This window comes from Telmatherina bonti, assembly GCF_933228915.1.
Source record: "Telmatherina bonti genome assembly, chromosome: 17".
NCBI lineage: Eukaryota > Metazoa > Chordata > Actinopteri > Atheriniformes > Telmatherinidae > Telmatherina > Telmatherina bonti.
Genome location: NC_136615.1, coordinates 13,725,270 through 13,744,188, shown reverse-complemented (window position 1 = coordinate 13,744,188; position 18,919 = coordinate 13,725,270). Strand labels below are relative to the sequence as shown.

The 18,919-nt window shown below is 37.5% G+C and overlaps 1 protein-coding gene across 1 annotated transcript in view; it reads right to left on the bottom strand.

Moving 5' to 3' along the window:
• Nucleotides 1–18,919, bottom strand: part of lamc3 (laminin, gamma 3) — a gene marked incomplete at both ends in the record, with an annotated part of 136,163 nt that overhangs the window by 100,493 nt on the left and 16,751 nt on the right. Inside the window, 2 exons of the mRNA XM_079257021.1 lie at nucleotides 6,160–6,326; nucleotides 10,054–10,184. Of these exons, the coding sequence (XP_079113147.1) occupies nucleotides 6,160–6,326; nucleotides 10,054–10,184 (298 nt within the window). The remainder of the gene's footprint in view (nucleotides 1–6,159; nucleotides 6,327–10,053; nucleotides 10,185–18,919) is intronic.

The window sequence follows — 18,919 nt, the reverse complement described above, 5'->3', positions numbered from 1 at the left end:
TAATCATGCACTTCTCCCCTCTGCACTGACCGATTTATTAAAACGTCTGACATTTTTGATTCTGAGGAGAAATGTCCTTGGGACCAAAACATGATCCTGTTTTTGTAAATCCGATCAAAGGTGAGAGACGTATGCAGGAATCGACTATGGAAGAGATACTGCTAGTTTTAGCAGACTCCGAACAACCTCAAGGTTTCAACTTGAGGTTTTAGTCCACTGAATGGTGGCAGGTGAGGCGGCGATGAAGCCTAATTACTTTGCATTTAAATAACTGCATTGCTCAGACCTTTCATCGGAAAATAAGTAGTTTTGTTGCACAATCCTTCAGTGCTGACAAATGCATAAATTCTATACTGAGGAGCAAATGAATTAAAGCTTTGGCTAATACATATGAGCCTTTGCATCTCCGATACAACAAATTAACACACCTTCAAAACGCCTACAAAACTCAGAATCTGTCAATAAACAAAAAATGAATAAATAAAAGTTCAACGCTAGAATTAACTGCAGAAACTGCACTTCAGTTCTTTTACTTCACTTAGCAGAGCTTGCAATTAAATTGCTTGTTTGCAAATAGTCTACTAAGAAGTTCTTACCCTTTCACACAGATCATTTTAATTCACTTAAGACCCTTTGAGGTTATTTAGTGTCCACATTGTGAATCCTTATATACAGACTATACACAGGCATACACACATCTGTTTTCATTCATAAATATATTTAAACACACGTTGCATTTGTCTTTTGCATATAAAATATCATTCGCACCTAAACTAAAAACACAATGATAAATGTGCAGTTTTACGAACGTAAAGCTGGGAAGCAGAGAAAATTAATCTCTTATCTGGTGGTTTCAATACAATAACCATGAATGAAACAAAGATTATTGAATTGAAAAATGCTACAGAATTCAACAAAATGGTGGGATTATACCAGGAATAAGTTGTACAAGGAAAGTATTGGGGTTATGGTTAGAATTACAGCAATATCTACACAGATGATCATCTGAAAAGTCTGTGCAAGTTTATGATCAGGAGGAGGGAAAAGAGAGCAGCTGTGTTCTTATAGTCTTTAGACACCTAAACCGGTACATGAACTGCTTATTAGCATAATAACTAGTCCAACGTCTAGAAAAATATCTTCAATTGTATATAATATTCAATAAAACTAATAAATAGCATTATTATATAAACAAATAATGACAATCTAATAATAAAGTGACTGCTTTTCTGGTGAAATATTTTTTTATTTGAATATCATCTGTTCTCTTTTATTAATTTATTTTCTTATTTTATCATTTTAAATTCCCCCTTCATCATATTAGGCTACATCCAATCAAAAACAGGAATGTATGTCTAAAAAATGCCTTTGGATTACATAGCCTCAGCACACATTATTGTTCCTTTGTAAATACCGGTTTGGGTATATAAAAAGTTGTGCACTCCACAGCACATCTCCAAAGAGACTCTGCCTCCTCCATGTTGATGCATGTTGATCTTCAGGATGAGGTTAGAGATTTTTTTTCCTTGTAGACAGCAAATAATTTATAAAACCACTTCAGTGAGACAGCGTGCAATCACACTTGAGTCAGTTACACCATTTTGCAGCTGCCTTGCAGTTGTATAAGGATTTCCTTTAACCCCTCTCTTTGGCAGGCGGCTGTATCATCTCAAAGCTTTTTTCATCTTACAGACCTTCTCTTGACATCTGCGCTTCCTTTTTCTTCATGACATTTTGAACAATTTCAGAAATGGCAAACTAAGCCCACCACTTTTAAAGGGTACCACTTACAGTTTTTTGTCCTGTATTCCCAATAAGTCCCATTACTTTTGGGTTTTATTCAACAAGTTTAAACAGATTTGTGCAAACATTCTGGGAACATATCAGAATTATTAATTATTTAAGTTCATGACGTGATATCAAAATAGAAAAGCAGACCTTGGCTAATTTTTTATTAAAAACATAGCAACTTCTTGACAGTTCTTTTTCCTTTTTCTTTCCATCAATTAAAGAAAAAAAACAAACTAGTTTTATGTATGCAAGCTGGAAATAAACAAATAATTCTGATTAATAATTTCATATGTAACTTGCCCCTAGGAGTGAGTGTGAGTGTGAGTGGTTGTCTCTGTGTGGCCCTGCGATGGACTGGCGAGCTGTCCAGGGTGTACTAATCAAAATGTCATTTATCTAATATATTTAGCTGCTGCATTAGTGTAATTATGTTTTAACAGGAAAGAACAAAACAAACCGTGAAAGGAAAATTGTTTATATGACAGGTTGATTTTACATAGCAACTTCAGAGTCATACGGGTATCTTTATCTACACATATGCTCTTAAATTCATATAATTTGCTTGAATGCATACATGTGCTGATAAACTATTGTCATTTATTCCAGACTGATCATTTTACATGATCATGTCTTGTGTTGACAGAAAAGGGTTTTAAATCCTTCAGAAACAATTTTCTGCAGGAAGAGGAACAAAAAAGAGGGAGAGTTTACATTTGAGCAGTTAAAGAGGTGCAAGGAAACAAGATCGACCACATTATACAGAAAAGTGAGTTTATCAGCTTGTCAGTTTGTGCTTGTGTTGTAAAGTTCAGGATTTATCTTAATTATTGTTTTATTGATAGCCTCCATGGTTTTCTGACCCTGCAAAGGTCACAAATCTGTTATGGTTTAGTCTCACTGCTGCTAAATGATTACTTGTGAAAATAATGTTTGAAAGAGAAACTTTTCTGGGTTTGACTACCAACCACTTTGCAGAATGCTTTTTATCCCTCTCTGCAAAGTGTCAGCGGCATCCCAGTTAAATGCACCACAGAGAATGTCATTTTACAGTATTTTGTATTGATTTGTATGAGCACAGCATTGTTTATAATAATGTAAAAACTTTTTTAAACACATATATATCTTAAATGAGAAGACCAGCATCTTTCATGTTATGAAAGATGATTTACTACCCTCCAGTCACTGGTTTGTCTGTTAAATGCAAAGCAGCACTTAGCAACACTTAAGGCACAAAAGTTTAAATGGGGAAACTGCTGGTTTAATTTCTAATAAGTGCAGTCGCCTTTGCTGGAGCTGATGTTACGTAATGACAAGAGATTGCAGAGGAGAAAAGATGAGATGGCAAACTGGAGCAAGTTGTTCTGAAAAGGTGCAGCGGGGAAAGTATAAAAATACTTTTAAAAGGAAAGGGGGATATTATCCAACAAAACTTCTTTCAAAGCACTGAGTTGAGATTTTGCCTTTATTTTTTAATGCAAGTACTGAGTCAGGAGGACCTCAACCCGGGTTAGATTACCACAACTCTCTGCTTGTTCAGCCATTTTCAATAAAAGCGAACAATAATGTTTCATAGAAATATCACTTTTCCATTACATATCTGAAAGTTAAGAAGTCTTTATCAAACTCTGAGAAAATCAAATGTTATTTTGAATTTTGAGTTTTTTTTTCTGTTGCACTTATGTTTGTCGTGCTTTTATAAAAGCTTCTACTTCAGTTTAATGAAGCTAAAGAAAAAGAGAAAACGTTGCTACAAATTTTGATCTCGCACCATGAAATTGTACAGAAAGATGAGTGTCTAAGACAAAATTGTCTATTTTCATGATTCAAAACAACTCTGAAGAATACAGATAGAAATTGCATTAGAAAGTTCTATTAAACATCAAGAGAGGTTTGAAAAGAGTGACTGATCTGTTGCTGGGTTACATAGCTCATCATTTACACAATACACAAGCACATTTTTTCCCCTTGTATGAATAGCACTGGATCATCTCAAGGCCAAAACTGAATCAGAACAACACATGCACATCATCCCCCGTAACCATCATCAGGACACGTATTTGCCTCAATTCTGAGACACCTAACCTGTAAAAAAATTCACTATATATCTGCAGTGTATGTTGCTTTTATGGTGCAGTAAGAACATAGTAATAAACTTTAAAACAAGGCTTCAAATTAAACTTTATCTTCCATCTGAGTGGGACTATATTCCTTAAAGCAGAATGTTGATTTTAGAAAAAAAAAAAAGGAGGTTCTTTCAGTGGTTATAAATATCTTGGTGTCAGCCTTGATGGTAAATTGTACAGGGAAAAATGGAAGAAAAAAAAATTTCTTTCTGGTGAAAGTCAGTGTAAGCTCTAGGTTTATGTCTTCTATAGAGCCATTTAGACTAATCTGCTTTTTATTCTGTACTTTTCCAGGTAGGAATAAAAACGCTTTATAAAAACAATGGGATCGACAAGTTATTGGACTTATACCAGACTTACTTAAAGTCACTGCAGAGAAGAGATTACAGTTAAAAACTGAAACCAGTTCAGCACTTTGAAGGCCATCCCATAAAGCGGTTTTAAGAAACTGAAACTTTTGAGCAACTGATGCCTCAGTGCTCAGGTCTTTAATTCCTGCAGCTGCTTAGATATTTTAAATCACAGTGCTGTGTATATATAGTTTTAATGCATGTTTATTTGGTTCATTTTTGTTTATACTATTGTTTTTACTACTATCTGTGTTAAAGTTTGTTTACCATTGTTTTTGTGATTGTGCTGTTTGTTAGCTGTATGGTCTGATTTAGGAGTAAAAAAGGTTTTCTTGCTGGGTTAGAATATTTTCTGAACGTTACATTTTTTTATTTCTTAAAACCCATCTGGCGCTCTGTTACACGTATTTCCAAGTAACAGCAGTATACAGAAAAATAACCATGGTTAAATGTTTGCCACTTTGGACATGATGATTAGAAAGATTAGAGTCAAGTCAGACACTAAGTTGGGAATGCAAAATAGGCAAGGAATATTGAAAAAAATGTGGATATTAAGAGGTTAAATAATAAAATCACCTTAAAACTAGTTAACAAGCAAGTTTATAACTTTTAGCATAACTGCAACCAGTTGCACAGAAATGCCAGATCTTAAATGATCTTTTGAGAGGTAAAAGTCAACAAGTCTCATACATTTTGTAACAGATTTTTGCAGATATAACATGCTTGGTGGACATTCAGGATGATACTCTTGAAAAACTTTTTTTTTTTTTTATTTTTATTTTGAAATAAATTCCATGTTATGTTTTTTCACCAGAAAAAAATGTGGTTTTAAAACCAGTTTTCCTGCATAATTCTTCTTGTAGTAATTAGATTATCATATTCAGTCTTGAAACATAAATCTTCATTTCCACAGCTAATGAGCTCCATTCATTTCTTTTTAAAGTAAACTTTTCAGTTTAGCTATAATTCATCTTATTGAATATTGTATTTAATTTACCTTTTAAAATTTTGCTTTTGTAGCCATAAAATAGGTTTTTTTCACAACTACTTAAAGAAAATTACGATAGCTCTTTTCTCTCTGATGTGCAAGTTTGATCAGTCAAAATGACTTCTGAAAAAGACAGAGTTGTACAATTACACCAACAAATGAAGTTCCCAAGCAAACATTTTGTCCTGTTTTTGCATGCTGTGTCTATAATATACAGCATTAATGGTTGGGTGCAGTTGTCTATTTAAGAAGCCATCTGCTTGGAACTAAAAGTAATTAAAACAAGCTTGCTGCTCAATAGAAATCAGAAAAAAGGGAACTAGTCTCATTTATGGTTCTAACCCTCAGCCAATTACATTTTATCCTTGGCAGTGCTCAGTAAAAGCACAGGGTGCAGTGAGCCAAACTGAATAATACTCAAATTCATGTATATAGAAGCACAGATGGGAGCACGTCTGCAAACATGTATGCAGAGGACCTAATTTAAATATACAAAAATGGTAAAGGAAGCTGTTATTGGCAATAATCATGAAAATAGTTAAAGGCTTTATATTGCAATCATAAAACAGTTTTCATTACATTTGTTTTTCTGCAAAATGGTAGGTTAATTTGTTTGTTGTGGCAGATAAATTCAGCTTTGTACAAAGCTGAATTCTATAATGAAATATGCAGTTTACAGTATAATGAGAATCAGTGGAGCTCAGTAGCTATTGGGACATGATGGCCATACTGATTTTCTGAATCTTTTTTTTTTCCTCCCACAAGGATGAAGGGCAGCCACACTGATGGAGTTTATACAACCTTAGACAGCCTGAGCTTGTCACTTAAATTTAACACTGCCCTGTGGATTTTCCAGATGGCTGAACCCAGCGGGTTCATGACAGCACCCTAGAATCAAACTACTCACTCAAACACTCGTTGGCGGAGTCCCCAGTGGCCCTGGCCCAGGGTCTGTCCTGGTAAAAGGGGTGACATCTCTGGCAGTCAGCTCCCACTGTGTGATGTTGGCAGGCACAAACCAGGCCACCCTGTTCCCCTTCAATGCACTCGCTGGCATGTCCGTTACACTTACATCTATGGGAAACACGAATAAATTGTTAAGTGAAAGCTGAAAGTACAGTCTTTCCTGTACTCTTTTCTTTTACTCCGCTCTTCCTCACTGAGACAGTATGGATACAATTATGCAGACACTGAAAGAAGTCTTGGTGGGAAGAAAGTGAGAGGGTATATCCACCGTAAGGAGATGTCACTTCCTATTATCTCACATGCATAAAAGTGATCTTAGCTTTAGTCAGTTTTTGTTTTACCCTTCAGACTTTGCACATTTGAATTGTACGAATATGAAACTGCTGATAGGCTCGGAGCACGAGAGCAAGCAACAGGCATGTGCTGTCTCACATACTCACATTTGTTTGTAAGTGCATGCAAGAGTGGTTAAATTGTCTGGTACTATAAACGGTTAAAAGAGCAATTCATTACTTTAGATAACCACTGGGTGTTGCAACAGAGAAATAAAGCCTCAGTTTAGAAAAAAAATGGACCCAAATCTGAAAGCAAAACCTATTTTTAAGTTTAAACCTCCACTTAAACCCCCAAAGATATATAATATTTGGGCTTTTGTAAGGCCTTAGTTGTTAGGAAGAGATTTTGTTAAATAGGAAAGAAGGGCAGCATGGATGCAGCAAAGGACCTGATAAAAACCTATGCTATTTGTGATCAGGACACAAAAATGACCTATAAGGTCCAAGAACTTAATGTCGTTAGTGGTCATAAAAGAAAAAAAGGTCAGTTAGCATGTGAAGTGTGAAAATGGCATTTATCAAATTTGTGATTTCATTGCCAAAGCTCATCCACTTTCCTAGCTTCAACACATGTGATTCAAATCAAATGGATCCAACAGCTTGTAGTCATCCTCTTCAGTCATCAAGTTCACTCTTCACAGATTTTGACACCTGTGTCTTAGATAAGGGGTGGGGGGGAACTCCGGTCCTCGAAAGCCATAGTCCTGCAAGTGTTTCGAGTTTACCCCCTGCAACACATCTGACTCAGCTCAATGGCTAATAAGCACAGAGTTGGATGTCAAGCTCTGCACATATCTTCTAATTAATATTAATGTGTGTCAGGTGTGTCGCAGCAGGGAGACTCCCAACGCTTACAGGACTGCTGCTCTAGGGGACCAGAGTTGGATACTGCTGGTTTGGATGGTTATTTCTATCACGCGTCAATCTACCGAAAACATGGAGGTGGGACCCAAACGCATGCCTGACGAAACCTGGAGGAAGATGAAGGTAGTGAAGATTTTAATATAATAAAAGACACAACTGACGACTTACAGACACAAATAATAGCTGTGTCCCAATTCAGGGGATGTGTACTTTGAAGTGCATGTTTGTTGACTAGATGTTTTGAAAATATACTTTCGTGTGATTTGTGGAAGAATGGGAACACTAAACATAGTGTCTGCAGTTGCTAGGCAACGAGGGATGGGAGAACTATGGGTAATTCTCATACACTAGGTCAGCTGTCTCATTTCACTAAACGGTGAGTGGTTTGGAAATGTGCAGACTTCGTAGGACACTCCATAGCCTATCTGCACACTTGGAAGTGCGCAGATCTTGAACTGGGACACAGCTAACGAACTGGCAATGAGCAGCTGAATGCAAAACAACAAACAGGTGTGACAATTAATGACTGAAAGCAAGAAACAGGAAGTAAAGCAAACAGAATACACAGGGGGAGAAGCTAAGGAGAACAGAACTCAAAAAATAATGAGAGACTAGACACTTTGAGAGCACAGTGGAACATAAAACCTGCAGATCATGAATTTGTGATGTATATTTCTTGTGGGGACAGACAGAATTTTCCCCTTAAAATCCCTTCTGTCTGGCTGTGCAATAGAACAGTTCTGCTATAAGTCAGATAATCTTCCTCAGAGTCTACTGCAGTCAAACGAGGGGTTTAAACTGCCTATCTTGTAAATCTATGAGAAGTTGCCTCTGAAAACTCCCCTGGTTTTATCCCACCGCTTTTTAAAAAAATTTTTTTATTACCATTTCTTAACATCAAAGTGAGGAGAGGACAACCTGAAAACACTTTGCTGTCTCGTAGTCCTCTGTGTTTGCATGCTTAGAGATACAAGCAGAGCAGCCAATCTCTGCAGATTGTTAAGACAAAATTTCTTGAGTATTTCTGAGGCATCTGAATTTCCATCAGCTGATCTCCACATATCATTAATTAGGTCTAAGAACATTGTAAAGCTACTGTGACACCTTGGTAAAAATTACCAGAATACTCAAATGAAATATTTTTGGATAATTAATACCTTCAGTATGTTTGTTTTTTTTTTCCATAACTTTCAGAACAAACGGTCAGTACTTTTGAAATACGCCAGCTTTACTGAGTCAGATTTTACAGATCAGTATGTGCTAATTTCCGCTCCCTTCACATGTGGAAAGCAAATCATTTCCTCTGAAGCCTGGTAGCAGCTCTGGCTTCCTCTGTGTATTATTTCCTGGCAGCGTAGCTAGATTTTGTCAAGTGGCTGTGATATGGGACCGAGACTTGTCGCTGAGTGGCAAGCTCTGTCAGATTCAGTCAGCTGTCCAACATGCTTGCCTGAGGCTCGGACCCAGGTATTTCTGTTGTCACGGAGATGACAACTCAAAAATCACCTTCAATCCATGCATGGGACTTCATTCTACATGTTTAGAGAGACTTAATCTGGACAACATGAAGATCGTGTAGATTCTACATGCAAATGTGTCCTCACATTGTCAGGATGAAGAAACGACTCATTTCCACAATTCCTTCTCATTTGTATGCTTTATTTATTGAAATCGCTGCACTGAAGTTACCTCTTTTCTCTGATTACATTCTTTCTAATAAAGAATTACACCCTGAAGCAACCTTGTGTAACCATAATCTGACTTGCCAGCTAATGAGCTGCTCCCTGCAACAATTGAGGTTAAGAGTCAGGGTGTGGGAAACACTTTTAACTCTCTGGTCCAAGACTGAGCTGATGACCTTCCAGTCGCAAACTTGTTCCCTCAACCCTCAGGCCAACACAACCACTCTTGCAGTGGTTGTAGCTGTATTGACATCCTTTAAAAAAAAAAAAAAAAAATCATGACGAATCTTTTCACAGCATCAAACAAGCAGACTTGTCGTGAAGCAGTGCAGTGGAAAGGCACGTGCACTTGCGCAGAATGCCCTGATATAAGGCTAAGATGTTGCGGTGCGGGTCTGTCCCTCAGGTGTTGTGACATTGGTGGGTAATTTGTCATGCCGCTGCAGTGATCCTAAGTGTTTATGACAGGTGTCAGATCAAGTTTATACTCTCTCTGAAGGCTTCATCTAAACTACTTAATCGTCCACTTCTATCTGCAGCACCTCGGTACAGCATGGTCCATGGTGCCATGTCCTCTCTCATTACTGTGAGTAACAAACCAAAAGAAGTGGGAGGATGGGGGGAGCTATTGTAGTTTACTTTCATCAGATAGAAACTTGATTGATGGTAAACAGACTGGATAAGGTGCTGACTGTTTATCCTGCCTTGCGAACCTGCTCTGTCCACCTGTTAGGCAAACCTCATAAAAATTAAACCTGAAAAACAAATGTGTCATAATTAGCAACTTGACTTTATGTAGCAACCATTGCAATCTGTGGAAAAAGGCAAACACTTGGCTAGCTTTTTGACTTGACATCACTGCAGAGCTACAGAGCCCTTTGCAAGAGCTCGAGCACTAAATATTTTGTCTGGAAACATGGACAAGTGTTAAATATTTAGAAAACTGATCCTTACCTGCCACCCACAGAGAAATCCGAGATAGCATAGAAGTATGACCGCAACACTTTTGCATCCTTGAAAAATTCGTCCCCAAAAGTGTTCAGCCTGTTCAGAGTGATGAGCAGGTCTGTCGCTGTCACCCATTCCTGCGAACGGAAAGACGGAAAGGAAAAAGAGAAGCACAACGTAAGACAAAAGATGAATCGAAGCTCAAAACCACAAACAAAAGAAGATGCTAACGACTGAAGAGGAATGGGAAACAACCAGAGGGACTGTGCGCTGGCAGCTGCATTTATCTGGAAACACAAGTTAGGAATAAGATGGGCACGGATGCAAAATAAACTTTAGCTGAGATACTTTAGCTGGCAGGGATATGTAAGGTTAAAAGAAAAAATAAAACAAAAAGATTAAACTGGAACAGAGACGAGGTCAAGAAACAAGGATGATGGTGAAACTGCAGGGGGGGGGGGGGGGGGGGGGGCAACAGATGTAATGAAAAAATAATGAGAATAGCAACAGAAATTGAATTGATGTTGGAGTGAGAGGGCTGCAAAAACAAGAGGAATTAATGAAGACAAATGCTGAATTATGAGGAAAAGAAAAAAGAAAATCTTTTTCTCTGAGAACACATTGCAGCGCCGCTTTGGTATAAAGAACAGTTGGAAAAGCTCCCAAACCTGATATGATTTAAGCTCTTCGGTGTAAGCCAACTTGCAAAGGTAAAGACAGGATGAAGCAACAGCGGACAAAAAGTGAAAGGGGAAAACAAACAGAAAGGGAAGCAAACAGAAAGTACAATAGCAGGGTGGAAGATATGGAGAACAAATGACATCCCATACCCAAGAACAGAGCTAACTTTAAAACAAATAACTAGAGAGAAACTTTCTGTTGCTTTGCTAGTTTGGGACTCTGTGGCAGTCCTGAAAAAGCCTCTAATACTGTATGTTTTGAAGCAACTCTCCAGAGATGTCTTTGAAGTGCGCCAGTGGGAGGCCAGGAGATTGGAGCGGATGGGCCTCAGACTAAAACCGTGCGATAAATTCATTCATTCATTGGTGCATCTCACAGACACAACAGTGGATCTTTGTGTTGCTGAAGGACATCAGATAATACCTTGTCAAAATATTATTCTCTTTATAAATTATGATTGACAACAATGTTATTATTTAATGGCAAAGATGGCTCCAAAAAACAAAATGTATCCAGATTTTTAAGGTCTGTAGGGAGAGTCCTCATTTTGACCAGCATGTTGACAAAAAATAGATTTTTAGGGAAATCTCGATGAACTGTGATGATTCCCTGTATTTACTGTTGGTATAAGTTCAGTTACAATTGGATTTCCAGTTTCATAATTTGTCAAAACTGATGGAATTTTTCCAATTATAGATATTAGATATGTTAACAACAGAACAGAAAGCTTTAAAACACATGCATATTAAAGATTATGTAACTTACAGACCTCAAACTTCCATGTTTCAGACTCATTTGATGGCACAGTACCATCGTTTATGTGCTTTTCTGAAGAATTTACACACACACACACACACACACACACCCTGTGGTGGATTTAGCATAGGAGCACAAGAATTAAACTGCTGCGCAAAAATAAAAGTCTAGACAGCAGGACATTTTTTTCTGTGTCTCACTGTGATGGTACCAGTGAAAAGAAGTAAACTGTTCATCTTGTTTTTTCAGAAACACAAGCTGTAGGATACAGTGATGCCATCTCTTCACGCTGTGGTGGTTACTCACCTGGAGGTAGCGGTACAATAGACCGGTAAGTTTGATAATAAACCCACCAATACACAGTTTTAACTTGCTTGTTTTAGTGGCTTACACTTTAAATGGCTTGCCACTTTTTAATGGGGCAATTATAAAGATGATAGTTATTCATAGCATTTGCCACCATTGGACTGAATATATCTGCTCCTCTCTACAGCTGCTTCCTAATTAAGTCAACAGTTGTCTGATGGTGTTTAAGGGGAGGGAGGGGAGGGGATGGGGGTGGAATGGGCTAATTGACTAAAAACTGGCATTTTCCTGCATAAAAACTATTGTAATAATGGTTGATAAAAATTCACTAGCAGATGACCTCTGCCTTGTAAAACCTCTTTGCAAACCTTTTGCTAGTTCTGGTTTCCCATCACTGCTTTTGCAGGATTATACATAAAAGCATCTTACCTTGTGCATCAGTCTGTCATTTCCCCATTTGTAGAAAAAGGATAGCATAGAAACCTTTGCTTGTGCTCTTTGTCGATACAGAAGATATCCCCATCTCAGTTACGTGAAAAGCACCATGAGCACATTTTTACTCACCGGCCTTCTAATTGTTTCCATGTAAAGCAGTGGTTTTACTTTTTGTTCAGCAACTGAAGAAAATGGCTTAATTAGTACAGCAAGGAATGAAACAAAGATGACACTTCTGGGCCCTCTGAGACCCTTTCCTCGGTACCTACTCTGATCCTTCTCAGCTTAAAATAGTGTATGCAGCACCCAAGAAAAAGTGTTGGAAACAAGGGCTGTTTTAAAGAGCTGCTTTTTGCAGGCTTTGGTCTGAAAGCAAGACTTTTTTTTTTTTTTTTTTTTTTTTTTTATGTTATCAGACCACATGCAACGTTTGTGCCTGTAGCTGTTAGAGACATACCTGTGGGGCTTTGACAGGACCTAATCTAATTTAAAGCATCTGGTGTGAATTTGGTACACATGTGCTCCTGATTAGTTTAACCCTTGTGCGAATGGGGTCGTAATTACTACTGGAATTCAGTGCCAGCTGTGGTTAGCTTTGCAAGTAATTTATATTAGGAAGACTATTAAGACTGAAGCCGGTAGTCAGTGGGTGGTGGTACAGCTTTTAAACTCGCCGTTTAACTGGTAGTTTTAAGAAGACTTCAGATGAATCACCTGGTTTCAACAACATGCTGACTGCTTTGCATTTCTGCTCGTTTTGCTGTAGCGGTCCACAAAAACAAAAAAAAAAACTTCTCAGCGTTTAACTTTATTTCTTTCCATTAGTCTTATATCTTTCATGTGTATCTATCTTCTACATAGAATGCAATTCTGCTGTTTTTGCAGTCCATTGAGAGCTACAGAGCAGCTAGTTAATGTTAACTGTAAAGGCAGTGCTGCAGAGTTGAATGCAGTCAGGTATTGTTCCAGCAGTAACATATCGACTTTGCCCTTGCTTGACATGGCTCCACTGGCTAATGGGATTTGGATGACACCTATGATCCTAGTGCACTGGGGAAACAGATGCTCATTCTTCATTTTATGTCTCACTGCCTGGATATGGCCTTGTTTTTGGCCAATGCTTATGAGAGAGCCTGTGAAACATGGAACCAGGTATTACTGTAGCTAAACGTCGTCTTAGACATCTTTTATTAGAATTGTTTCACCATATCCACAGCAGGCTTATTGGGTTATTCTGTTCTGTTCTAAAATGAGTTGTTCTCTCACTGATTTTGTTTTAAGCAACAAAATCAATACTTGTGTTAAGAAAAAAAAAAAAAGTTGCAATTTGGTGCAACTTACAACCTTTCCTATTTTTCATGCAAAGCATCACTTTATGATGTGAGAGGTGGCTATAAAGGTAGAAAAACCTTGGAAACACAATACTGTTTACTGTGGCAATTATTCAGGGAAAACTGGCCTGATTTATAGTGTGTTAGATCACTTCTACTATAAGAAACAGCTTAGTTGGCAATTTAGTTTTCAATGGATCTCTACTGTGTATAAATTTATCCTTAAAATGAGGAAGTTGATGTCTTGTTCAAAGAGGAGTCGAACTTACCAGGGAGTTTAATTTTCAGCTTTAACATTGTTTTATCTGCCGTGGACTACCAACCTGGGTGCACCCTGCCTCTCTCCCTGTGATTGCTGGGATAGGCTCCAGCTTCCCCGCCAGCTTCCACCTCTAATTGGACTAAGCGGTTAAGAAAATGAAGGGATGAATGAACTGAATTGTTTCACCATTTTCTTTTATCTACAATCTAAATGTAGCTTTACATGAGGCAAAACAGTTATATAAGATTTTGGAGTGCTTGTCTTTAAAATATAAAAAGCTCTTGTTTATTTACCAGCAAAAGCAAAAAGGCAATACTGGGATGATGTCACGAGAAATGTCCAGGAGGACAGGGATCCTCAATGCTGGTCTTCAAGGCCTAGTGTCCTGCAGGATTTCCTAGTGTCCCTGCTGGAACACACCAGACTCAGAGACTCAGATAAGCTCTGCATACATCTGCTGAACACACATTGATTTGAATCAGGTGTGTTGCAGCGGTGGCGCTTGGAAAATCTGCAGGACACCGGTCCTTGGGGACCTGCATTGGAGATATCTGCAGTAGACTATCTCCTAATCAGACTGTGCCTGCAAAACCTGCATTTTAGTTGGTAAAAACTGAACCTTTGACAGGACAAAATATGTTTATTTATTTATGTATACTTATTTATATGCATTTTATACTTTCATCACTGGGACAGTTTATTTTTATTTCCAATTTGCATGTCATTAAAACTTTATATTTAAAAAAAAAAATTCTGAAGCATGTGACCTGATTACTTGCAACACTATTAAGTAAATGAGTGACTCAAAACTGGTGATCATTAATCCTGGAATACATGAGATTCACGTAATTGCTAATGAGAAGCCTTTCTACATACTGGTATTTAATTGCCTTTGACTTAGACCTCCTGCCCAACATAAGCATTGATATATTAAATAATATTCTTCATTCTAGCACACAATAGGAGCAATACTATGCTTCATTTATCATTAAGTGTGGGCCGATTATCATACAGAAGAGTTATTAGTTATGCTTGGGATAACAGTGCTAATTGTATAATATTACCAAATATCACTTACTGCATTGAAAGGAAGCAGTTTTTTCGGGTTAATTAGTAGTCAGCCCACTTCTTATTATTTGTGCAAACCACAGCAAAAGCTTAATTAACTTTGATTCTTACTCCCTTGGAATTTGGACTCACAATGCTACAATGATGCTGACATAGGACTAGGCATCAAGAGCCGCAGTCAACCAGTTCTTTGCTTAAGGCAAACTGTCTAATGATCACAGGAGCAGGTTTATACAAATAGATATAAATCAGGCCATACACTGCAAGGGTTTTTGGCAATGCCACACACCTTCTGCAGAAGACATCTTTGGGTTCATAACCTCTAAAATATCTCATCTCCTTTGTCTTTCTCTCCATTTTTTTTCCTACATCTTTCCCTCCTGTTGCGGTATGTTACCTTGAACTCTAAGGGCTGCAGGCAGTGACAGGAAAGAGAGCAGTGTCCCTCATTCCAAAGTTAATAACTTTTAATTTAATTGCTTAAGTTCACTGTGCCCTCAATATGTATTTTTTTTCCCTCCTTCGTCTCATTGTCATTCTATGCTGGAACTCCAATTTACCACAGAGCTTTCCAGAGTGAGAGGGGAGGGAAGGGGGGTGTGAGGGAAAGGATGGACTGGTGGCAGCAGCAACAGACAAACTATTTTAATGGATGATTGAACAAATTCATAAAGCAGCTTTCATCTTTCCATGATTAGTGAAAAAAACTAGCTTTACAAACCTGACAACAGAGCTCCCTTTTGAAGTGAGCCAATATTTTAGAGAAAACAACTTAATGCCATGTTAGAAGGTGAGCATTTTTCATTTCACATAAAATTTCTAATATTATAACATTTTAGATTACTGATATAACATATTCATTCTTCCATCTGCTTTAAGGGAATTTCAGTTATTAAAGGCTTTAACCTCTCAAAATGGCAACAAGATATGGTTGAAAAGCAGCATATGAAGCATGTTAAGTCTCTATATTGCAACTACATCCTCCCTTAACTATGGCAGGAGTTGCAAATCTGCAATGGGATTAAAATGCTAATAAAACAGGTAGAATGCAATTCCTGTTTTAAGCTTTAGCTTCATGAAATATGTATAGCACTGCGTGAGCCATATACAGAGGAAATGGCACACTGACATGGCACAGAGAGGAACAAGGATTCTTTCATGTTGTGTTGACAGTCAGTAAATAAAGAGTGGTTTTTAACCCCTGGACAAAACGGCCCTGTTATTATTCATGGCAAGAGAAAAGTACTGTCTATCGTAATCAGCAAAGCATTTGGGAAAACATATCTAAGGCAGGCATTTTGCCACCCTGCAAATCTGATGCAATACATGCCTTTTATAGAAAATTACTCTTAATTAAAAGGTTTTTATGGTCCGTCATTAAGAGAAATAAAGCATTAATAAGGGGGACAAATGGAAGGACTTGTTCATTTTGGGTATTACTAAACAACACTGGCTGGAAATGTCAACAGAAATCCAATATAACACCAAGCAATTATTCACAAAGCCGGTTATATTTGCTGTGATTACATTCACATTAAGAAAATCCCCACTCCGTCTGAGCAACAGCATTCACAAAATTAGAAACTGGGGCTTTTGTGATTGATATGTTTTCATGAAGGCTAATCACAAATTGCAATCATGAGATTACATTTTTTTCCCCCCAACTTCTATTCCCTTTGTACAACAGCACTTTAGGGTTTTCTCGATGAGGACGCAAAGAGTTCAATCAAAGTCTTGTAACCACAGATCTTTGACCAGCTCTTCATCTCTGTGCAGCTTCAGAAAAGGTCATCTTACTAAAACGACAAGTAGAAAGCATTCATGCAGGTCTTAAAAACTCAAATAAATTAAATACTTCTTAACCTTTTAAAACATAAGGTCCCCAATTGGGGGTATTGAGAACAGCTAGCCAAGCTGTGCCAAACGCAGCCAAAGCATTGCCTAAGCTGCTCTTCTTCCCATTACTAGAATTGACTCTTGCAGGTTTAAAATTTACATTTCATGAGATTTAGACTTAATTTGTACTAAACACCATTTTCATTTATTCTTCCCCAGTAACTCTAAAGACAGCAGAGGTTCACTAATTTCATTAAGGGTATATGATTTTTGAGCAGAAGTTTATAAAGTCCTGGATCCTGGACTTCCAGATGAGTGGATGCTGGCGCTACTTGCTGCCATTGCTCACCGGTATCTTTTAAATTAGAACATTTTTGCTTTTTTTGTTGTTGTTTTAATGCCTGTTTTTATAGTACAATGTCCTTGAGTGACCTCTAAGATGCGTTTAAATAAAATGTGCTATTATTATTAATTATTATTATTATTATTATTATTATTATTATTATTATTGTTGTTGTTGTTGTTGTTGTTGTTGTTGTTGTTGTTGTTGTTGTTGTTATTATTATTATTATTATTATTATTATTATTATTATTATTATTATTATTATTATTATTATTACTAGTATTATTATTACTAGTATTACTAGTATTATAATAAAGTAGGCACAGGTCTCAAAGGGTGAATATTTGCATTTCATATGAAGTGTCTTGTCTTTAACTACAAAGCCATGTGCCTATCTGGGACAATCTGGTAAGTAAAAAATTACTAGTTACAATCAGTGGAAAATAGAAGCAAACGAACCACCATCTAGTCTCCTTATGGAGGTGAATTACAATCACCAGGAGCAGTCAAAGAAAATTGTAAATTGTTGGGGAAAAGAAAGGTAATCTAAATATGGCAGGATTTGGATGATTTTGGACATACTTTTTGGGCAATACAGGGTAAAATACAAAATGCAGCAATAATTTCCCATGAAAAAAAAATGTCTCATTTCACCAGAATCACCTGTTAAGAATGTATTCAACCAAATACTCTAATGGATGGGACAGAAGTGGTTTGTTTTACACCAAGGCCTGCAAAGCAGTTGCAGTTTAGCCTTTAAACAGAGATTTATTCATTCTCATTAAACAAAGTGTACGGCAGATATTTAGTCATTAGTTCTGCAAGTATTTGGCCATAACCCAGAAAACACAGGACAATTCCTTGGTTGGAGCCGATGAAGCCGCAATAAAACAAAGGTTATGAATACTTTTTTAACCTCAGAGGGAAATTGCAATAAAAGAAAAATATTGGCAGGAATGATCTTCAGTAACTTTCTGTCTCACATTGAACTTGACAAAGTCTCTTCTTGAACATGATTTACTGTGTTAGAAGATGTGAGGAATTGTTTACTTTGTTCAGCAGCCTGTGTGCAGCATTCCTCTTTGGACAACCATCTCTGGCAGCTCTAGAGTTATTCCCTTCTTGATAAGTAGAAGTCTCCGGCTCTGATGCCGATGCCCCATGAGATGGCTGCAAAGATAACACTTTCCAAAACAGACTCATAGAAGTCTGCATCATCTTTGTGAAGACATGTCACAGCTCTCATCCTTCTTGTAGGCGCTTCTGTGAACACTATACTTTTGTCAACTAAATTCTAACCAATAATATTAAGCTCACACCCTTAATATATTGATATGTGAGTCAGATGGAACTGCTGTGAGTGTTACTGCTTTGATATTATTCCGGACTATTACGGAGGGTGTCTGTCCCTGTTAGGGTAGTCAGGCGAGTATGTGTGTTTGTGTACTCTGTCTCCGTACAGGGTGGCTGTCAGTGACTAGACTGCTTCGTCACCTACTTGGATTCCTAAACTTCCTCTCTGATGATGCAAACAGTGTTTTGTTTAGTCTTGTTCTTTCTGAAGTCAACAACCAGCTTTTGTTTTGTTTGTATACACAATGTGGTGACTTTTTCCCCACAATCTTAGAAACTGACTGACCAGTTCTCTGTACTCAGCTTCTCCTCCATCACCGACACACCCCACTACTGCAGTCATCAGAGTCTGCAAATGACAGAACTCGGAGTTGTATTGGGAGTTTGAGGTGTGCAGTTTGAAAAGAAATGTTCTTTTAATTCAGATGGTTGGGATTTTTACCTCAGATCGTAACGGGATGTTTTCCACAGTACAGCATTGTGGGTGGTGTTGAAAAGGTG